The 19222-nt window shown below is 42.5% G+C and overlaps 1 protein-coding gene across 1 annotated transcript; it reads left to right on the top strand.

Moving 5' to 3' along the window:
- Window positions 1-17130: 17130 nt before the first annotated feature.
- Window positions 17131-18861, top strand: srp9 (signal recognition particle 9). Its single transcript, XM_023414945.2, has 3 exons — window positions 17131-17316; window positions 17458-17526; window positions 18481-18861. The coding sequence occupies exons 1-3, from the start codon at window positions 17245-17247 to the stop codon at window positions 18598-18600; spliced, it is 261 nt and encodes an 86-aa protein (XP_023270713.1). The 5' UTR covers window positions 17131-17244; the 3' UTR covers window positions 18601-18861.
- Window positions 18862-19222: the final 361 nt, after the last annotated feature.

Raw genomic sequence — 19222 nt, forward strand, 5'->3', positions numbered from 1 at the left:
TGGTGGATTGAGTCTGTTGGGTATTGTTAACTTCACGCTATGTTGTTAGCTAGCTGGTGAGACACAAAGCTAGAAAGTAAATAAACAATGTTCCTGTGTTTTTTCCCTCCTTCTATCGTGTCTCTCAAGCTTATCGCACTCATTTGCTATATTAGCTAGCTAGCTAACCACGTAGCTAGACGACATGTCTCAACTTCCTCCCACTGTACCGTCGTCCATCTTTATATACAGTCTATGGTAGCTACTTTGATAGCTTGTCAGAAGAGTGGAAGCTGATGTGTGAGGATCTTAGCCCATTCTGCCAATACGTTCTTCCTATACTGTTACTGTTCATCTCTTGACTCCGCAGCACAACAAGTTTCCTCCTACATGGTGCAAAAGAAAAAAGACGAAGGCCCAGACATGCAGTTGGGGTAGAACCTAAAGGAGAGGATAACAACAGCACCTGTCCAGAGTAATTACAACACCAAAAGTCTCCTGGTCAGGCTGACAGCTAACGTACGTCCACAACTGTCTGTGTGTTCTCAAGTGGCAACAGGTGATGAGCAGGCTGCCTCTGAACGGCAGCTGTGTGGCTGTCAGGGGAGAAAGCGTGTGACCACAGACCTCTGAAAGTTTAATAAGTGTCTCCTTTTAGAGATGAGGGGCAGCTTCTAGAAGAAAAGAGGATTTGCAGAGGTCACCCAGCCCGGCTGGCTGTCCGGTACTGTACGCTCTGTTTGTTCTGGACAACCATGTGGGTCTGGTGTTAGATCAAAGCCAGCTGACTGGTGGATGGAAGAACAGGCTTTTCCAGAGATTTCCCTCATCCTGCAAGGTGTTTTTGTTGTTTTTCACACCTGACCCATTTACAGCAAATGCACATGTAAAGAATGAAATCATGCTAAGAATTACAATTACCATGAGCAATGCAATCATGGTTATATATTTTGTATAATGTGCCAACATTTCAGCACCTGTTTCCACCCTCTGTCTTTAGCTCCGGCCTCCCTCCAGAAAAGCCCCGTCTGCTCTGAAAGATGGTGGCACCAAACGACAGGACAGTAGCATGTACATCATTCGTTTCGCCATCAAATCAGCATAAAAAGAACAACTAATAATTTCGACTGCTACATCACAAAGCCTAATCTGTAAAGAAATTGCATCTGACAATGAAGTAAACACAGAGCTGCTGTGAGCTGGCTGCAAACTGCGGCCTTACCCAGCCAACATGAATTATTCAGCAGCACGGGGTGCTGTTCTCACGCCGCAACAGAGACCTGGAGCGTGCCTCGTTTTGACAATACATAATTAGAAAACCATTTCCTAGAATCGCTACCAACCCTGAATGAAGAGGGACTTGATGTGTGTGTGTGATGTGCACTTGTGTCATGTGGCAGTTCACAGCAGGTTTGTCGAATTTGATTCGAAATTCGAAGATGAATTCGAATGTGGGAGAAAAATAAATATCTGAACTGAAACAAATGGATTGTGTTTGAATTAGTTTGAACAACTTAAGTGCCAGTTTGAATTTGTTCCAGCCCCTAGTTGTCATACTACCTATATTCAAAATGAAGCTTAGCTCAAATTAACTATTTATTCTCTTCAATTAAGTCGAACCTAAAATTATCAGTGTCAAGATTCCTGCAACTCATTATTTCCTGTGTTGAAAGCAGAAGCAGCTTGAGCTTGTTTGAGTCAGTTGAGTATGAAGTCTCCCAGGGATTATACTCGACTTAAAACATGTAATTACTCTTTTGCACTATTTTAATCCAAGGTTTAGCCATGCAGATGCAGCCATGTGAACGCAGCTGATGTTAGCAAAGAGCGCGGTTATATATGTCCATAACTTTGGTTAATAATAAAGCAACACAACCTGGTTCAGGACTGACTGCAGCCTCCAGAAGGTGAGTATTTCTCTAGTCATTATTATTGGACTATGCAATGGATAGCATGCCTTTTATTTTGTATTGCTTCAGTCATTCCAGTCTGTAAGTGATCTTTTTTTTATATATATATAAGATACTCAAGCAAGTTATTGTTCTATCTATGTGTTTATGGGGAACAACAGAGGGTGATATTTGCAGGGAACTGAAGCAGCTGAACGAGCAGCAGGATCAGAGATCTGCGTTCTCCTCTGTCTGACATTCATCCTCGTTCTGAAGTATCCTTCCAAACTTTTCAAACCCCTGACACTTAAACACAGAGACTAAAGCTAAACCAAAAGTACATCAGCCCAGGGGTAGATCATCAAACATGGCTGCTGGCTGCACATCATTCAGCTGAATTAAGTATTTAAAGAGCAAAGTCTGGAAGTTTTAACCACTTTTTGTGAACACATTTATACCAGATATGATACAAAAATAAATTTGTTTTAAATAAAGTGTGACCCCCCCCACCCCCCCACCCCCCTGTTTGGAAAAGGAAGTGAAAGTGATGGAAAAGGGATTGTGGTGCTCCAAACATCATTTGCAAGGTTAAACGAGTTCCTGTTTGACGCTAAAGAAGAGCGAAGGGTAAAGTGTCCTCTCTGGCAGGCCTGGGTCCACCCTCCCCCCCTCCCCCCTCAGTCCAGCCTGTTGAGCTCAGCTGACCGCGGGGAGTTCATGTGTCGGATGATTCTCTCTCCCACTGCACAGCCATTGTCCAGGGGAACAAAGATGGAGAGGTTTGTCCGGGGCTGCTTCATTATGGAGGCCAAATGAGGCCTGACTGCTATGGCTCACAACTTGCTCTTTACACTCCTCCCTCCCATCCACTCCTGCCTTCCTTCCTCCATCTTCCTGGAACTGCAATTCTTACCTCTCCTCTCCTCTGCGCTCATTCGAGACGTAGCAAGGCTACAACTGGCTGAAAAAGGAGTGAATTTGGCGGCATTGTTGTGTTGCCGGACGACCACTTCTGATGACAGAAGAATGTGTGTGTGTGTGTGTGTGTGTGTATGTGTGGGAGAAGAGAGGGGGGTGTTATTTCCATGCACGGCCTGACCTTTGTAACAATTACAATCCTAAATAGCAGGTAATTTAAAGAGGAGAGAAGCTAATTATTCACTTAATAGCATTTTTTTTTACCAACAAAAGGCTAAAGATAGTGATGATCAGCAGGGGGCTGAGTGGAGCTCTTCTGATGCTGCACTCTGAATAAATAAGGCATCACCTAATTAGCTTTATTCCACATTTTAAAAGGTCTCATATTGTCGAAAGTGATAATTCCATGTCTTTGTGGATCATAGATCAGGTCTAAGTTCTATATTAATACTGTGAAAGTATCAAAGCCTCAGTCCACAGAGAAATGCACACAGCCTGTATTCAGAAAACTGAGCCTTAAAACCAGCCGTCAGGACTTCTGTAACTTTGTGATGTCTCTACAAAGCAGTCACCAAGCCCCGCCCACCTGGACCCACCATCCAAGCCTTGCATGATTTGGTTACTCTGAGTGTTTTACCTGAAATCTGCAAAATTTAATTGGACCACTCAGAAAACAGTCAGCCAATCAGAAGAGAGGTTCAGAGGCTCCTCTCTTCTGATTGGCTCACCAACCTGCTCCAGAGAGAAGCCTGAGAGAAGAGATGTAAAACTACATTGACATGGTTTTTGGTTCTTAAAACCACAAATATATCTTCTTATGGATCCACAAAAGTGTAAAATATGGACCTTTAAGTGTTTGTTACTTTAGAGTGAAACTCTTCATATGAGCGACGATGGATCCTGCTGTAATCTACAGTGTTTCCTTCAACAATAAGACCATAACAACTCATCATGGCTTGGCCCAAACTGTCTGTGTCTCACTGACAATCCAACCTTGACGCTGTGTTTGAGCGGCTGTGGGGAGGTGAGTGAGGAGTCTCTCTCTCTCTTGCTCTCTTTTTCATTTGTTACACAACTGCAGCACCAAGTGCAACACTGTGAATGTCGTCCTGGACTGACCGTCTGAAAACATGCACTGTTATTCCTGTTTTTGTTTTTGTTCAGTTATCTTGCGTCTCCCCCTTCTATGTTACAGCCAGTTCTTCACTCTGCCTTTCACTGAGGCTGTGAGGAGCGACTATAATTTGATTTCCAACACGGTTGCGCAGCACGTCTGGAGAAGTAGTTCGGAGAGAACATAAACTGGCCCTAAGCTTGTAATGCATGTACAGTAATGTGATTATTTTTTGCAGTAACAAGTAGTGCAAGGGATTACAACCTGAAATTCAATAAGTCCGGAGTTATCTCAGTCACACGCTGTGTCTTCTTAGACGACTCGCTAACATTAGCCACTGGTGAGCCTACAGAATCAAGCGTCACCAGGGCTAACGTTGAGCTATCTAAGGTTTTCCTGTTTCCAAGTACAGAAAGAAAGACGTGGGTGTGTACAGTTATTCAAAGTGGACAGCTGAGTAAGAAGAGTAAAACATGTAGTGCAGTGAATCACTGATGCCCAACACTGTTCATCAGCTGCAGTGAATCTCACATGTGACGCCAGGTCTGACACACAAACACACATTAAAGAGAAAGATAAGACTCCTTCCCTGTTCTTTGGTCCAAGACTGTAAATTACGAGCTGTAAAGGGAGTCGAAGGAGGAACGTTATCAGTTCACGGAGCAGTGTTCATGTAGAAGTGATGACTAGAGGAAAAAAAAAACAATACAACTTCCCATTTGTCTCTCATCACTTTAAAGTGCTGAGAGACAAATGGGAAGTTGCATTAACTGTTCCTTTATGAAGTGACAGGATCGCTACAACGTGAATGAAAGAGAGAAATATCTTTTTATGCACGCAGGTCAAAAAGTGAATCTGTAATGTTTTAATGCATAAATACACACACACACACAATGCATCACCAGGACGACAGAAAACTACGCTTATTATAAAGATTTGTAGTCAATTATCCGAACTTTGTATACACTGCCAAACGTGCGTGTGCGGCATCTGTGCAGTGACCTGACCGAAGGTTAAAAGGTCAAAAATAATCCCTTAAACAAGCCGAACCCTCCTCAGTGTGTTCACCTCTCCGCTCCTTAAAGAACGAATACAATGTTTAAGGGTTAGAAATCCATTGTAATCTATTTCCTGACTGAGACTGAGCAGCCGAACTACAGAGAGAGAAAATGTGAAATTCACTGCTGCCATTTTCCCATCGATCTTAGCTGCCGCACCCGTCTGCTCGGTGCCTCAGCCACGTCCACAGCTCCTACAGCATCATGTCCTGTGTCTTTGCTGATTATTCATAAAAGCAAACTCTTATATCACAGAGAATGTAAATTATTTGTTATTAATTAGCTGCATATGAATGTAATTCATGACAGAGAGGGCTGACGTTGACAGATGTATAGGATGTATTCTTGTCAGTGCTCTCAACCTGACAGCACACACACACACACACACACACACACACACACACACACACCGCAGGGCGATGTATCCTCGTCAGTGACTAATGCTTGAGAGCCGACCCTGCCCCAGGTGCAGACACCGCTCTACAGGTTCACACCATTCATCCTCCTCAATCCCAGAGAGTGATGTCAGTGGCAGGAGCGCCACAAACCCACAGCACGGCGAGGAAACGCCTCACAGGGTTAAACACACACAACCGTCCGTCCCGTCAATCAACACACACTGACAGAAACATTTTCGCATCAGTGCTGCAGTCTGTGACCTCTCCAAGTGCTCACTGATATTGCTCCTCATACATCATACATTAGCAACACTTGGAGTGTAGTTGCGTATTTTATTGGGTTGTTGTTGTGCAGTTTTAACAGGTGCTTGACAGTTTATGTGTGAAAAGTGAAATACAAGTGTCAGTGTTATGCTGCTGCTCTTCTGTTGCAGGGAGGAAGAGAAATGTGACTGCAGGCTGAGGAAAAGTACGTCTTTATAGCACACAATTACTTCTTATATGACAGTATTCCCGCCAGTATTCACTGCATGACTTCTTTTATCAATAACTCTTGAAACAGCTGTTTAATTATTACTAAACAGATGTCAATCAATGTCTTCACCGAAAAAGACAATGAGGCCAATAAGCCTCGTTCCAGCCAGTGGAGATATGATCAACGATCAATGAGTTCTATTCATTCATATTCTAGTCAGTAAAGCTCCAAGATGGAAAAGCCGTGAAAACACTGATTTCAGTAGGAGGAAGGAGGAGGATTATGGGTAATGCAGACAAGAGATGATGATGAGAGATATATATGAAATCTTATCCTCTTGGGTTAAATTAACACACGCTCAGTGCAAAAATAACCTTGCCCTCTAAATATTAATGATTTAAATAAACAGATTAGAGCCCCCCCCCCCCAAGTCGAGCCTCATTTAGTCAAACCAATGTTGTCTCAAAATCAGCAAACTACAAAAGAGGAGTGATGGAAACACAACTCCATTGTGCTGTTTTTGAGCTTGAGTTTGATTGAGTTTGGTGTCTTGAAGTAAAAAAAACATTGTTCATAATGTTGAGCATTTATATTTTAAGAAAAAGCATGAATCACAAGCACATGACAAATCTAAATACGGACGAGGACTCGACCCAGAAGTCAAATATTCAGCCTGAGCCGGTGACTCAGATTTGACTTGGATAATGATGCTTTCAGGACAAATCAGTGCGGGGAAAGCGACCGTCAGGCCACGCTAACAGGTCTGTTAGAGCCGCTGAGCAAAGAATGAATTCTGGGAAGAAAATGTGACTCATAACCTCAACAAAGTTGGACGGGAAATGCTCTGTGATGATGATGATGACGAGCACCACCCATAGTGACACATATGTTTACTGGTTAAAAATGCATTGTAGGTGCATTATTTGCAAACAGCTCCCAAACAAAGAAAACAAAATATACCATCTGATAGAAACAGACGGTGATTTCTCAGCCTGGTCTGTAATGTTTTCAGGGTCAAAGGTCATCAGCTGAGGATTGTGGTAATAATGTGTGAAACTGTGAGTGTGCTCAGGTTAAAAAAGCTAATTCACAGCACAGAAACGAAGCTGAAATACCCTTTTATATTTAAATATTGCGACCACATGTGACTTGCACCATGTTCGCAGCTCGTGGCTGCACCCAAGAGCCGAAGGTGACGTCTTTCACTGTGGTGACCTGAGCATGTGTGACTTTATATCTGCAAACAGTCGATCAAAATCCGACGAGAGAAGTGAGGGATGACGCTCGTCTGGGAACGGATGGTAGAGAAAAAGAAATCCTGGCTCTTTTTGGAGCAGACAGAAGGGGAGGGGGAACAAGAGAGGGAGAGAGAGAGAGAGTGTGATTAAGGATGGATTGGCAAAGAGAAGCTGCAGAGGGAGGAGAGAAGGAGCAAGAGAGATAAGGGGGGGGGGGTGCAAGGAGCAGATGGTGGCAAGGTGCCAGCCGCGATCCAAATCTCCCACCCAAAAAAAAAACTTCAAAGAAAATCACTGGAGCACAATAACTTCATTCTCCCATTCACGTGCACTTAGCATTTTATAGCTGGATCTCCCCTCTGGAAACAGTCAGAGCTGCAGAGAAACAGACAGTTTGGTTGGAGGGAGAGGAGACATTGTACGAGTTTGGCTTGAACAGTTCAACTGAGGCTCTTCCAGCTGATTAGTCAGTTTTAATGATTTCTATCTGGCATTTTATATGAATTATTCAATATTACAGTCGAGTCTCCGCCATAAGAGAAATATAAAGTCACATCGATGGCTGTGCATGGATTAACAGCGGATCTGGAGGGAAACTTTGGATTAGTCTCTGCACTTGGACCGGGACAATAACAGAGAAGAGGCGACTGAAGAGATTTATAAACTTAACAAAAATGCATTTGGCATCAAAAGACCTTTTTTTTTTTTTCCCCTCCAGTGCGGACGCCCTGGAAACATTTTTCCAAGTCTCCTCGACTAAAATCATGATCAGTTTGCCGCAGGGCTGAAAAATGAAGCCAATGAGGAAGTGTTGAAAACTGCACTTCTCCGAATGGCCACTTGAGGCTGAAAGTGAGTGAATCCCACGTCAAATTCACAGCAGGAATAAACATGTTTACAGCCGCGTACAAAAACTTAATTTCCTTCGGAGGCTGCATGACCCAAGTTGAAAAATAAAACAAAAAAAGTTACGCGTTGTCAAGGTTGCGAAGCCAAAACCGTCTCACGCCGGTCCGGTTTACGAAGGGCCACACCTTTGCAGGCCCCTGAATCAGGACACAGCTCATTGTCTGATGAGATCCACACGTCTTTAGGGGATAGATTTAGTTCCACAACAGGACAGACACAAACAAAGTGCTGTTGTTGAGGGAATCTGAGGCCCTGGGAGTTTCCAACAACAACTGTGATATTGACATTAACTGAGATTTAGGTTGGTGTGTTTGTCTGATAATGAAGTCATACGTCTTATAACGATATTACAGCTCCGTGATCTATTAGCCTATTTATCAGCTCTCCTCTCACTGTGTCTGTGTATCTCTCTCTCTCTTTCTCTCTCTCTCTTTCTCTGTCTAGACTCAATAAAACTCCAGCAGTGACTGTGGCTTAAGCTTTTTAAATCAATGTACATGACAAGTGTATTCACATCTCAAATTAAACTCAGCCTGACCTCATTAATAGCTCATTTGGATGGGACAACATACAGTAAGTAGCCACAGTCCATAAACTCCAGAGTCTGAGGCTGTTTTCCTTCCACTGCTGAGGTTAGATAGATTTAAAAACTAAAAAGTTCCCGGCCTCAGCTCCTGTCATTCATGCGTGGTGTGAACCTGCTGCGACCGGGAGGCATGAGGCCTTTCAGCGATTGTCAAGGCTCGTTACCATGACACTTCACAGCCCCGTCGCTCCGACGACGCGGCTTATCAAGCGGCCGGAGATAAGCTGACATCAGTGTTACATGTGGGCCTGACACGACGCAGGGAAACAAACAGACCACCATTATATATATGAAATCTTATCCTCACGGGTTAGGAATGTGCCCCGGCCAGGTATCTGTGAGCTTAACAGACGGGTTAAACCCACCACCAAGTCTGTTTATAAAACCAGCTGCTCTTGTTGCCGTGGTTCACAGTATGGTCAAATGGTTCTTTACTACTGGAGCACATGATTTTGGTTTTGGACTTTTTAAATCAATAAAGAAAATAATCATTATCTGCAGCCCTGAAACCATTAAAGTAAAGTTTAACCTTGTCAACATCCATATGGTGTTTTCTATGTAACACAAGACACATGATGAGTGAGACAATCAGTCAACACCATGACCGTGTGTTTCCTCCTTGAACTGCTGTGAACTGATGACAGTCTCATGACAACAGATTCAGACAGCCAGGGTTTCGTACGTCACGAACCTAAGGAACCAATCCTGTCGACTTGTGGGGACAGGGGGCGGGGCTAAATACACCTGAAACCTTGTCAGTCTCTGATGTTTCCTCCTCTAAGCGTCTGGATACTCTCTGCTCTCTACCCTGTCAACCTGTTTTTTTTTTTTTTTCATTTCAACAAGACGAGAGGAACTTAAAGGTCGTGTTAGTAAGGCTCGGTCGAAAACAGTTTCTGATTCAAATCAATCCTCAATCGAATAATCCGATATCAATTCATAAAATCCCGAGACCAATCTTTAATATTTCGCCTTTTACAGTCTCCTGTGGATGTGTGAAGCTGTAACCTCGTTAGTCTCCCGTGACCAGCCAGCTCACACAACTAAATCTGCTCCGAAGGCAAATGTGTAGGCTGCATTTCAGAGTTTGAAAACTGTGAAGACGAGAGAAGAGCTGGACAAAAGGAAAATCCATACGGAAAGATGTGCGAGAAGAAGCCGACAGAAGAATAAGCCGTCGGTACACACTGCAGCCGGTCTGGAAGTGTGTGTCTTGTTAAATTAAGAAGTGCATTAATGTAACTGTTAACATTTCTATTTTTTTTTTTATAGAAAGCAGCAGGTTAGAGGAACAGTTACCAGCATCGGCTCTCTGAGGAACTGGTGTTGTAACTAAAATAACTGAATCATACGAATCAGGACCTTGTGAATCGATTCAGGAAATCAGAGGCGACACCAAGAATTAAGTATTGCATCTGCTCCCTCCCCTCCAGCTTCACATCAACTTTCACTGCTGCTGACCGTGAAACGTTCATGCACGACAAAAATCTCTCAGCCTTCAACCTTCAGTTACTGGAAATGAGTCGGCTTCTGGTGCCAAGTCGAATGACCAGATAACACCAATCTCCTCCTCTATGTCCTGAATAGCCGGCGGCCCATTAACTGAGGCCTGGGACACACGACCGCACAACCGAACGGCACACAAACACACTGCCACAAGTGTCCTGCGTGAGTCAGCTCCAAACAGCTGAGGCCACCACACACACACACACACACACACACACACACACACACACACACACACACACACACACACACCTGTTACACCCCACAGACACACTGATACACCCCCTCCGGACACACATTTCTCCCTTTGAATAAAACTGGTCTGACCATGTTCAGTTTCAGTCTGAGGAGAGATCAGCTCCAAAACACATCAGGCTCCAAACAGCTGACGAGAGAGAGTTGTTAATAAGTACGAGAGAAGAAGAGGGGGAAGAAATGAGAGAGAGATGAAGGAGTTAGCGGTTTCCATTCTGGGACACGGACCCTAACATGCGAAATCTCTGAAACAAACAAAGCTATTGTTAAACTGCAGTTTGGCCTACAGAGAGATTCCAACAGCTGGATTCAATTAGGGGCTTTCTTAAAGGGGGCCGGCCCCATCCACGCTGCGTGTCTCACTTCTTAACACACAAAGTTAGATCATGGATAGAGAAAAAAATAAATAAAAATCAAGGTCACACAGCTCTTTTGACATCTGAACTTTCTCGCAGAAGGAAGTATCTGCCATGTCCAACAGATTCCAGTTAAAGTCACGCTCATCAGCAGCCCCGGGCGTTTTTTTTTTTTTTTTTTAAAGGACACATTCCTGAGGGGAAGGAAATTCTACATGAAGTAACAAAAACTGATTCAAGTGATTTACTCTGGCAGCAGTCGAGCACGCCGTCCTCACTGAACAAGGCCAGTCCAGGACCTTGACACTTAGGTGGTAACATAGCAGCGAGGGGGTTTTTTTTCGCAAATGTGAGGCTGCCAGAGACGATTTAGGGACTCCAAGCTGCGTGCAGCAATAATGCTACAGGAGATTTAGTATCTTTGAAAGTGAAATACACTAACAACGTTTGATGCAACTCACTCAGAGGAGAATAAACTGGAATCTTCAGCCCGGCACAAACACACACACCCTTCAGTATTGATCAATGCTGACTGTCTTTTAAGTACACACAGCTTGGGGTCATTCTGGCCCTTCATGAGAGAGCCAACATCATGTTCAGTGAGGAAACAATGACTCCATGCATGTTACACAACAGCCACACATGCATCGCCTCACAACTGCACATCTGATCCCACATAAGAGCAGCAAGACTCTAGACTGGGTGTCACATGGGTGCAGCCTATACCTGCCACCTTTGACATGTGTCATGAAGTCTGCAGGAGTGTGTGGTGTGTCATGTCATTTGCACCAGCACAGGCTCGGGGTCTGCTGTGTGTGTTTATGGGCAAAGAGACATTCATGGGTATTTGCCAGTCATCCTCCAATGCCCCTAAAGCAGCAGATAGAAAAGAGAAGCAGCGATATGCACATACACACACACACACACACACAAAAGGTCGTGGTGAATGCATGATGTGTGTGCGTGCGTGTGTGTGTGTGTGTGTGTGCGTGTGTGTGACAATTATAATGTGGCATCAAACAAATGCAACCCCATCACCAGCGCTGGAAGATAATCCCTCTTATGCAGCGTGGAAGTAGCAGCAGCAGCAGCAGCGCCATTCCAAACCCCATGCACGTCCACAAATGCAGCACCAAAGTCAGTGTAACGTCGGCGGCTTGTCGGCGTTACAGAGCTGACATTATGCAGACTGTTTTAATAAGGCTAACGTGGCACTGCAGGCACACGTTCATTTCTTCAATAGGAGCTGCGGGAGCTGCACAATATTGAACCAGCGTTGCTGTCTGTCACGTTTCAAAGCAACATGAGCTGATTGCTCTGTTGTGTGTGTGTGTTTTTTTTTTCTCTCTCTGCTGCCTCAAGTCCTGACTTTGATCATGTCATTGCCCCCTGCCCGGTCACTTTCTCTAATAATAGTCCATATTTAAAAAAAAAAAAAAAGAAAAAAAAGAAAGACATTTAAGAGCTTCTTACCTCATGACGCAAGTGCTGTCAGGCCAAATATATCACAGACTGGGTATCGACAACGGGAGACTTGTTTTTTGTAGTTTTCACAAAAAGTTCACCGCTCGGTTCAAGGCTACAGGCGACCAGATGAATGGGGGCTATGGAGAGGTTTCACAGTTTGCAGGCTATCCGGTAAAAGTACTACAAAAACAAAAAAAAGAAAAGAAAAAAGAAAATAGGAATTGAAAAAAAAAAGAAGAAACAGTCCGATCCTACATGATCTAGAGCATCGCGGCTCCGCTGGTGGCGAAGAGTCACTGGGAGGGAAAGTGGACAACAGCGGCGTTTTCTCCGGGCTTTTTCTAAAGCACTTGTGTCGGTGAGATGCGGCTCTGTGCCGCTCGGATACCGGTTTGCTGCCGCTGCCTGCTGGCTGCTGTGCGTGCTGCGTTCACGGTCGCACTGTGAGATCCTACACTGAAGATCCGCAGTCACCAAAAAAAACAACAAAAAAAAAACAAACAAACACTGGAAACACTTTCTAATTTAGCTAAACGGCTAACTTAGCTAGCTAGATGTTAATAGAAGAAAGAACGAGTATCTGGTTGTATACTTTAGACAAATCTCACACATTGAAGCGATGGAAGGATTATTATTATTATTATTAGTTGGTCAGCATGATGCATCTTATTAAATGTAATTTACTTGCTCAAAACTACTTGAAAACACGAGAAATTTTATTTGAAGCTTAGTTTCCTGTTGCATGTCATTGTAGCCTAGAATACAGATGATAACACATTGTCCCAGGTTGTGAGGGTAATTTATTAGACGGAGGCAGTATTAAGCTAGTTCTGTTTTTTACTGTCCTTTACCTAAAACCTACACCTGTAAACTTGGGTATAGCCTATAACAGCCTTTAAGAAACCAGCTTGTTGCCTCTGTCGTGCGCGTTGTATTAAAACGATTGGATTTCTAACTGGACGTGAAGGCAGCAGTGACGCAACTTGTGGGACGTAGCACGTACAGGTTGCCCCTGACAACTGAGTTGGATCTCTCTAGCTGTGTGTTTCTGTCTGAGATGATGAGCTGGGACCAAAGTGGCCGGCAAATATTGAAAAAACAGTATGTTAAATGTAGATATGAACCATTAACGATATTAACAACATCTTGTGATGTGATCACATCAGCTGTGACATTTTGACAATACATAAGGTCTCTATAAACTCTGTTACAGATTAGATAGAGTTTGATGTGAACAGTGTGGATTAAAATTTTGCTATCATGCCAAAAAAAACCTCAGCAAATCTGTAAAGTATAAAGCTGTTGCCCGAGGTCACCTGAGGTTCATGTCAGTAGTTGCATTTTAAATGAGGAAAGTTTATCCATTTTCCACGTCATGAACATCAACAATATGGCCACTTTTTCATTGTTATTCTTCCTATGTCTTAATAATGATGATGAGATAAAAATAGCTTCAACCACAACCTCAAACACAACCTTAAATAAGTCAATACCAATAAACATACAAAAAGGAATGTGCCTGATTTATACTAAATTGTTTGCATTTCTTGGTCTATCTATTTTCAGTGACTTCATCTATACGTGACATTTTTCGCTTTTAAATCATTAAAGAAGTGTGGGAAATGTCATGACTCAAACGCACAGCTAAGTGACACCAAAGAAAAGTTCAAACACATCACCCTTATTAAAAGGTAGCGCAGGGAAGAGCAGGTACGGGTTAGGCAAAAGGTTGTAGTCAGCAGGCAGGCAGTGGTCAGTAACAAGCTGGCAGGATCACCAGGCAACAAGGCAGCAGACAAAAGGCAAAGTACAAAAACATGCATGAGGTCAGAGGCAGTCAGGGAAAAACAAGTGTGTATAAAATGGCTGGAAAGCTGCAGCTGAGATGGGACATAACTAAATGAAGTGTGGCAAGGTCACAAGACAGAGAGGTCACACTGTATTATCTGTCAAATAAAGCCAACTGCTGCAACAACTGACCGTGACAGGAGCATTTATGAAGACCACAGTTCAAACAAAAAATACTGGAAACTTGTGAAAACTTTGTATCGCTGCTATTCCATCTTTTCAATGAGTGAGAAAAACTGCCTTCTCATTAACATTTGGATTTTGGATTCAGAGTGCAATGCAAAAAAAGCATCATGAGAATGTTGTTGAGAAGAGTGAATCTTTCCTTTCCGACCTTGCAAATAAAACCCAGCTGAAGACAAAGCCCTGCCTCAGATTGTATCTGACTTGTAGTGATGAAGACAGTGATGCATAATAAAAAATAATAACATGACTGAACCCTTAAGCTGCTGTGGATATGCCCTGATGATTATGTTTAAAGGAGGCTGGGCAACCCCTGCAGAGTGTCTGATGTGATTATGAAAGAATTTTCTGAAGAATAAAAAGGTAAAGGCAAAGGTCATACTGTGAGTTCTTCTCCATTTATGTAATGCTTCTGCTGCACATTGATGGAAAGTTTCATCTGTGTGGAAACAATTCGAGCAGTTTATAGGATGCAGTTTTGCTTCCACAATGAGTTTTCAGGGGGATTTAATATTTAAATAACTGTGTGTTTAAAAGGTTATGTTAAAGGTCCCATATTATAGGTAGATGTCCATGTCTTTTTTGATTATAAAGCAGATCTAGGTTCTATATTAATACTGTGAAAGTATCAAAGTGTGCAATCCATGGACAAAATGCACACAGCCCATATTCAAAAACAAGCTGTCAGGACCTATGTAACTTTGTGATGTCACAACAAAGCAGTCACTACCTTCAGTCAAGCCCCAAGCCCCGCCCACCTGGAACCACCATCCAACCTTGCAGGATTTCATTTCTCCAAGTTTTGACCTGAAATCTGCTATTTTTTTATTTGATCGCTTAGAAAACAATCAGCCAATCAGAACAGAGGCTTGGAGCCTTCTCTCTTCTGATTGGCTCACCGACCTGTTGTTCCTAGAGCTCCAGAGAGAAGCCTGAGAGAGGAGATGTAAAACTACACTTAAATGGTTTTTGGTTCTTGAAACCACAAAATTATCTTCTTATGGATCGTGTAGTGTAACATGTGACCTTTAAGGTCTGTGAGTCAATGCCACCTCCCAGGACCAAGTATTAGTAATTCTAATAACATGTCGCTGTATGTTTCCATGTTGTGTTTATGTACATGTATGTTGCAGACTTGAAATAGTCAGTTTGCATTCTGTATTAACTGAAAAATGCACTTGTAATTTTGAAGTTTGCTCTTTTCTTTGCTACCTTTGTGGTGCTGGACACTGTTTGCCCCTTGTTCCTGCCACCGTTATAGATTCTAGTGTATTTGAACTCTTTGTAAAGTTTGTTTTTATGTGTATAGTTGAGTTGCCTGTGTGTGTGCTTTTTTTGCACGCTCACTGCCTCAAATTGCCTCTTTAGGGACAAATGAATTATCAGAATTGAATTGAATTGAATGTGTGGGTGTGGTAACTGTAACACTGACTCCTTCATTTCCCTGTGTTGGATACTGAAACAGATGCAAGTCATTCACTCGAGCGACTGAGCTGCAGCTGACTCAGCTGATGATGAATGAGCCGTCAGCACGCCACCCACTCCTCACCAGCTCTGTTATTGTGACATCTAACACGCTGAAGCAGTGAATGTCATTAGATCAGAGGGAAGTGAAGCTCACTCTCCTGCTGCTCCCACTGTAGGATCCTCTCCAGCCAAATGTTGACATGAACCTCCTAACCTAAGCTTAGTATGAAGTCAGGTCCACACAGTGCTCATTCAGTCTTGTGTGTTCATTCAATATCCATAAATAGCCACCAATAAAAACATCTGAGCTCTGTCTGCCATCTGGTGGACAAACCATGACATACCACTTACAGCCAGGTAAAGTAAACAAGGTAAAGTGTTGATATGTTCAGATTTATCCTCAGTCATAGCACGTTTAAGGTCTTTCCATTAAAACAGCAATATGAAGTTCTGTCTCAACAATTGCAAATCAGCAAGGTCAGATAAAATTTAAGTGGGTTACAGTTGGATGAAAGGGAATGAGAGGGTGAATGAATTGGCAAAAAGAAAGGAAGCATAGAAATGCAAATAAGTATCAGTGGAGCTGAGAAAGGTGGGACAGAGAGGGAGAGGGAGATATCTATCTCAAATTCAAAAGAGTGTTAAAGTTTACAAAGGTAGGTTAGTGGACAAAGGAGAGAGGAAATTATATTGACATGGTTAAAGTTGGGACATTGTAAAACACTGAAAATGGCAGGGAAGGGCCAGAAAGGCTGGTGTGAGGGATTTCAGGAAGAGGAGTCAGTGGAGCAAGTAGTTCTTAGTAGTAGGACGTATGATGATGAGGATGGTGAGGAATAATCTGAGGGAACTAGAGGTGCAGGGATTCACATTAAAAGAATTACTGAGCATGAGTGAGACATCATGGGTTACAGGATACAAGGTTTTTTTTAAAAAGAACAGGAATAGGTTGGCAGACGTGGATAGAGATTTTATAGTATGAGTATAGTATTTATAGTAGGTTATAAAACATGGAAGGATAAAGTGTAGTTCAGTGTGTGTGTAGGTTTTTGGGATTTAGATTATAAAATCAACAATCCATTGTCTGATCCACACTCTGGAGCACAAGGTGGCAGTAGTTGCTATGTATCTCTTTTCTGACTGGTAATTGATTCAACCCAATGCAAAGAATCAACAACAGACAGAATCACTGTTTATTTTTATATTAGAAAGTCCTTGAAATATGGATGTTGACAATTGGAAAGACATCAGCAGTTATAATTAATGAGTGGGGAGTTGGTGAATTGTCTGTAGATCATGTATTTGTTGTGAAACATTTTAATCTTGAATTGAGCGGTTTACAATTACAAATAAATATTAACTAATTGAGTTTCTACTTTGTTGTTATTAAATATTACTTAATAGCACAGACTTTGCAGTTTATGCCTAACGTGCTATTGTTTTGAAAAGGTAACCCGGAAGTAGATTCTCCACGTTCCTCTTGATTCTGATTGGCTGTGTTCACGCTGCTGCTGATGTGGTGTTCTGAAGATAGCAACTCCGGTCGGCTGATTCAAACAGATTCTTCGGTGGAATAGTAACTTTTCTTTATTAAAATAATGCCTTATTATCAGACTTGGGAGGAGTTCGCCCGCGCAGCAGAAAAACTGTATCTGACAGATCCCATGAAGGTGAAAACGCTTAATTTTATGAGTAGGGTAACGCGCTAGCTGGCTAGCTAGCTTGTTAGCCGGTTAGCTCTTTAGCGACGCGACCATGCTAACTGCTGCTCTTAAAATTTCCCAATTCACTGGTTGCTGTTTGTTTTACAGGTCAGAGTGGTTCTCAAGTACAGACACTGCGACGGTAATCTATGCATCAAAGTGACCGACAATGCCGTGGTAAGGAAAGATTTTAATCGCACTGTTAACAACGAATGATACAAAGTGTTAGTGAAAATTACCTCTAACTATGTCATCGGCGAACTGCTAATATCTTTCTGTGGCCAATGTACAGAAAAGCTTTCCGTACCAGTTTTTTCAGGTATCAGTTTATCACTGACAAACAGTGTGTGGAAACTGAGTTAGGATGGTAGTACCCACTTTACAGTGACGTGTATCATGGACACGGTAACGAAACTTAATAATTGTGGAGCGCTAATCAATATGTTTTGTGGTGGAGATTACTCAGTTGTAACGTTAAGCACTAGTTTTCTGTCAGTTTGATAGATAAGCCCAATAATTGGACTGATTAAAAAAACTGACTTGATGGTGGCCTGTTAGTACGCAAGTAAAATTCAGTAGTAAAAAATCAGAAGGCTTCATTCTCTGGGCAACATGAATGTCTGTGCAGAATTTAACAACAATCTATCTGGATTTCTGACAGACTGAAGAGGTTTTGTACTCTGTTAATCAACAGATTTACATGGTAAATGTTTTGAATCAAGACAGGGATAGAAAGCTTGTTTTTCACAGCACACACTTTGGACACAACAGGAAAACTCAGGTGCAACTAATAACAATAACAATGTCTACACTCCAGTTAACTTTCACCTGGCCATAGCAGTGGTGTCCCTCTGCTTTTCTAATTAGAGGTCTTGAATTGAATGTCATTATTAATGTCATCACTGTTGTAAGACAAGTCAAGTCCTTTTTTCAATTTTTTCCTTCCTGATACTGATTCCAATACCTGAGCTTGTGTATCAGCCAGTACAGAGTACTCTTGTACTACTACTACTATGTTTTATGTAACTTATAAATCCATGCCTCAAAATTTATTGCCACCCTAATTTGCAAGTTTAATGTAACGGTAGTTCTCAGTGCCCTCATTTAGTCTTTTTTCCCCCATCTTTTCAGTGTTTACAGTACAAGACAGACCAGGCCCAAGACGTGAAGAAGATCGAAAAGCTCCACGGAAAACTGATGAGACTCATGGTGTCCAAGGAGACGCACAGTGGTTCCATGGAGACGGATTAAAATGCTCTAGAAGCACTGACCTTCTAGAGCACCTGGACTGAGTTCAGTGGACCTGGTGATTGTTGAGAGCACAGTACCATGGGAGTACGATGTGGAGTCTGAGAGAATGGGGGTGGTAAAGAGGGAATGTGGTGGGATTGATCTGACCACCTACACTGATTTAATACTATCAGAGATGCGATATATACTGTATATATTTTATTTTCAGGATTTTGTTTTTTATGATACATTTGTAGTCATTAAAAATCCCATCATCCTGTTTTTCCTTGTCAGGCATTTTGATCACATCTTGATGGTATTAATATAAAGTAAGGTAGGCTGCTGGGGAGTTTTGGGGAATATAATGATGGGAAAATGACATACATTAATTACATACAAAAATTACAAATCCCCTGCTGCTGTCTAAGCAGCTTTGGCACCTTGGTTTCTTTGTCACTTTTAAAGAGGATGAAAAGGACGGGGCATTGAAGCCATATGTCTCATCTATTTACATTTATGTTGCTATTTTTGTTTTTTCACATGGACTTGTGCCACATGAATGAAGCAGGGCTCTTCTGATTCCCCAACAACAATGTGGAGAAACCTACAATTTCTACCCCCGCCCCCCCCCGCCCCCCCCCCC

This window comes from Seriola lalandi, unplaced genomic scaffold (genome assembly GCF_002814215.2).
Source record: "Seriola lalandi dorsalis isolate HSWRI2012SDOR001 ecotype SW California unplaced genomic scaffold, Sedor1 jcf7180002054544, whole genome shotgun sequence".
Classification (NCBI taxonomy): Eukaryota; Metazoa; Chordata; class Actinopteri; order Carangiformes; family Carangidae; genus Seriola; species Seriola lalandi.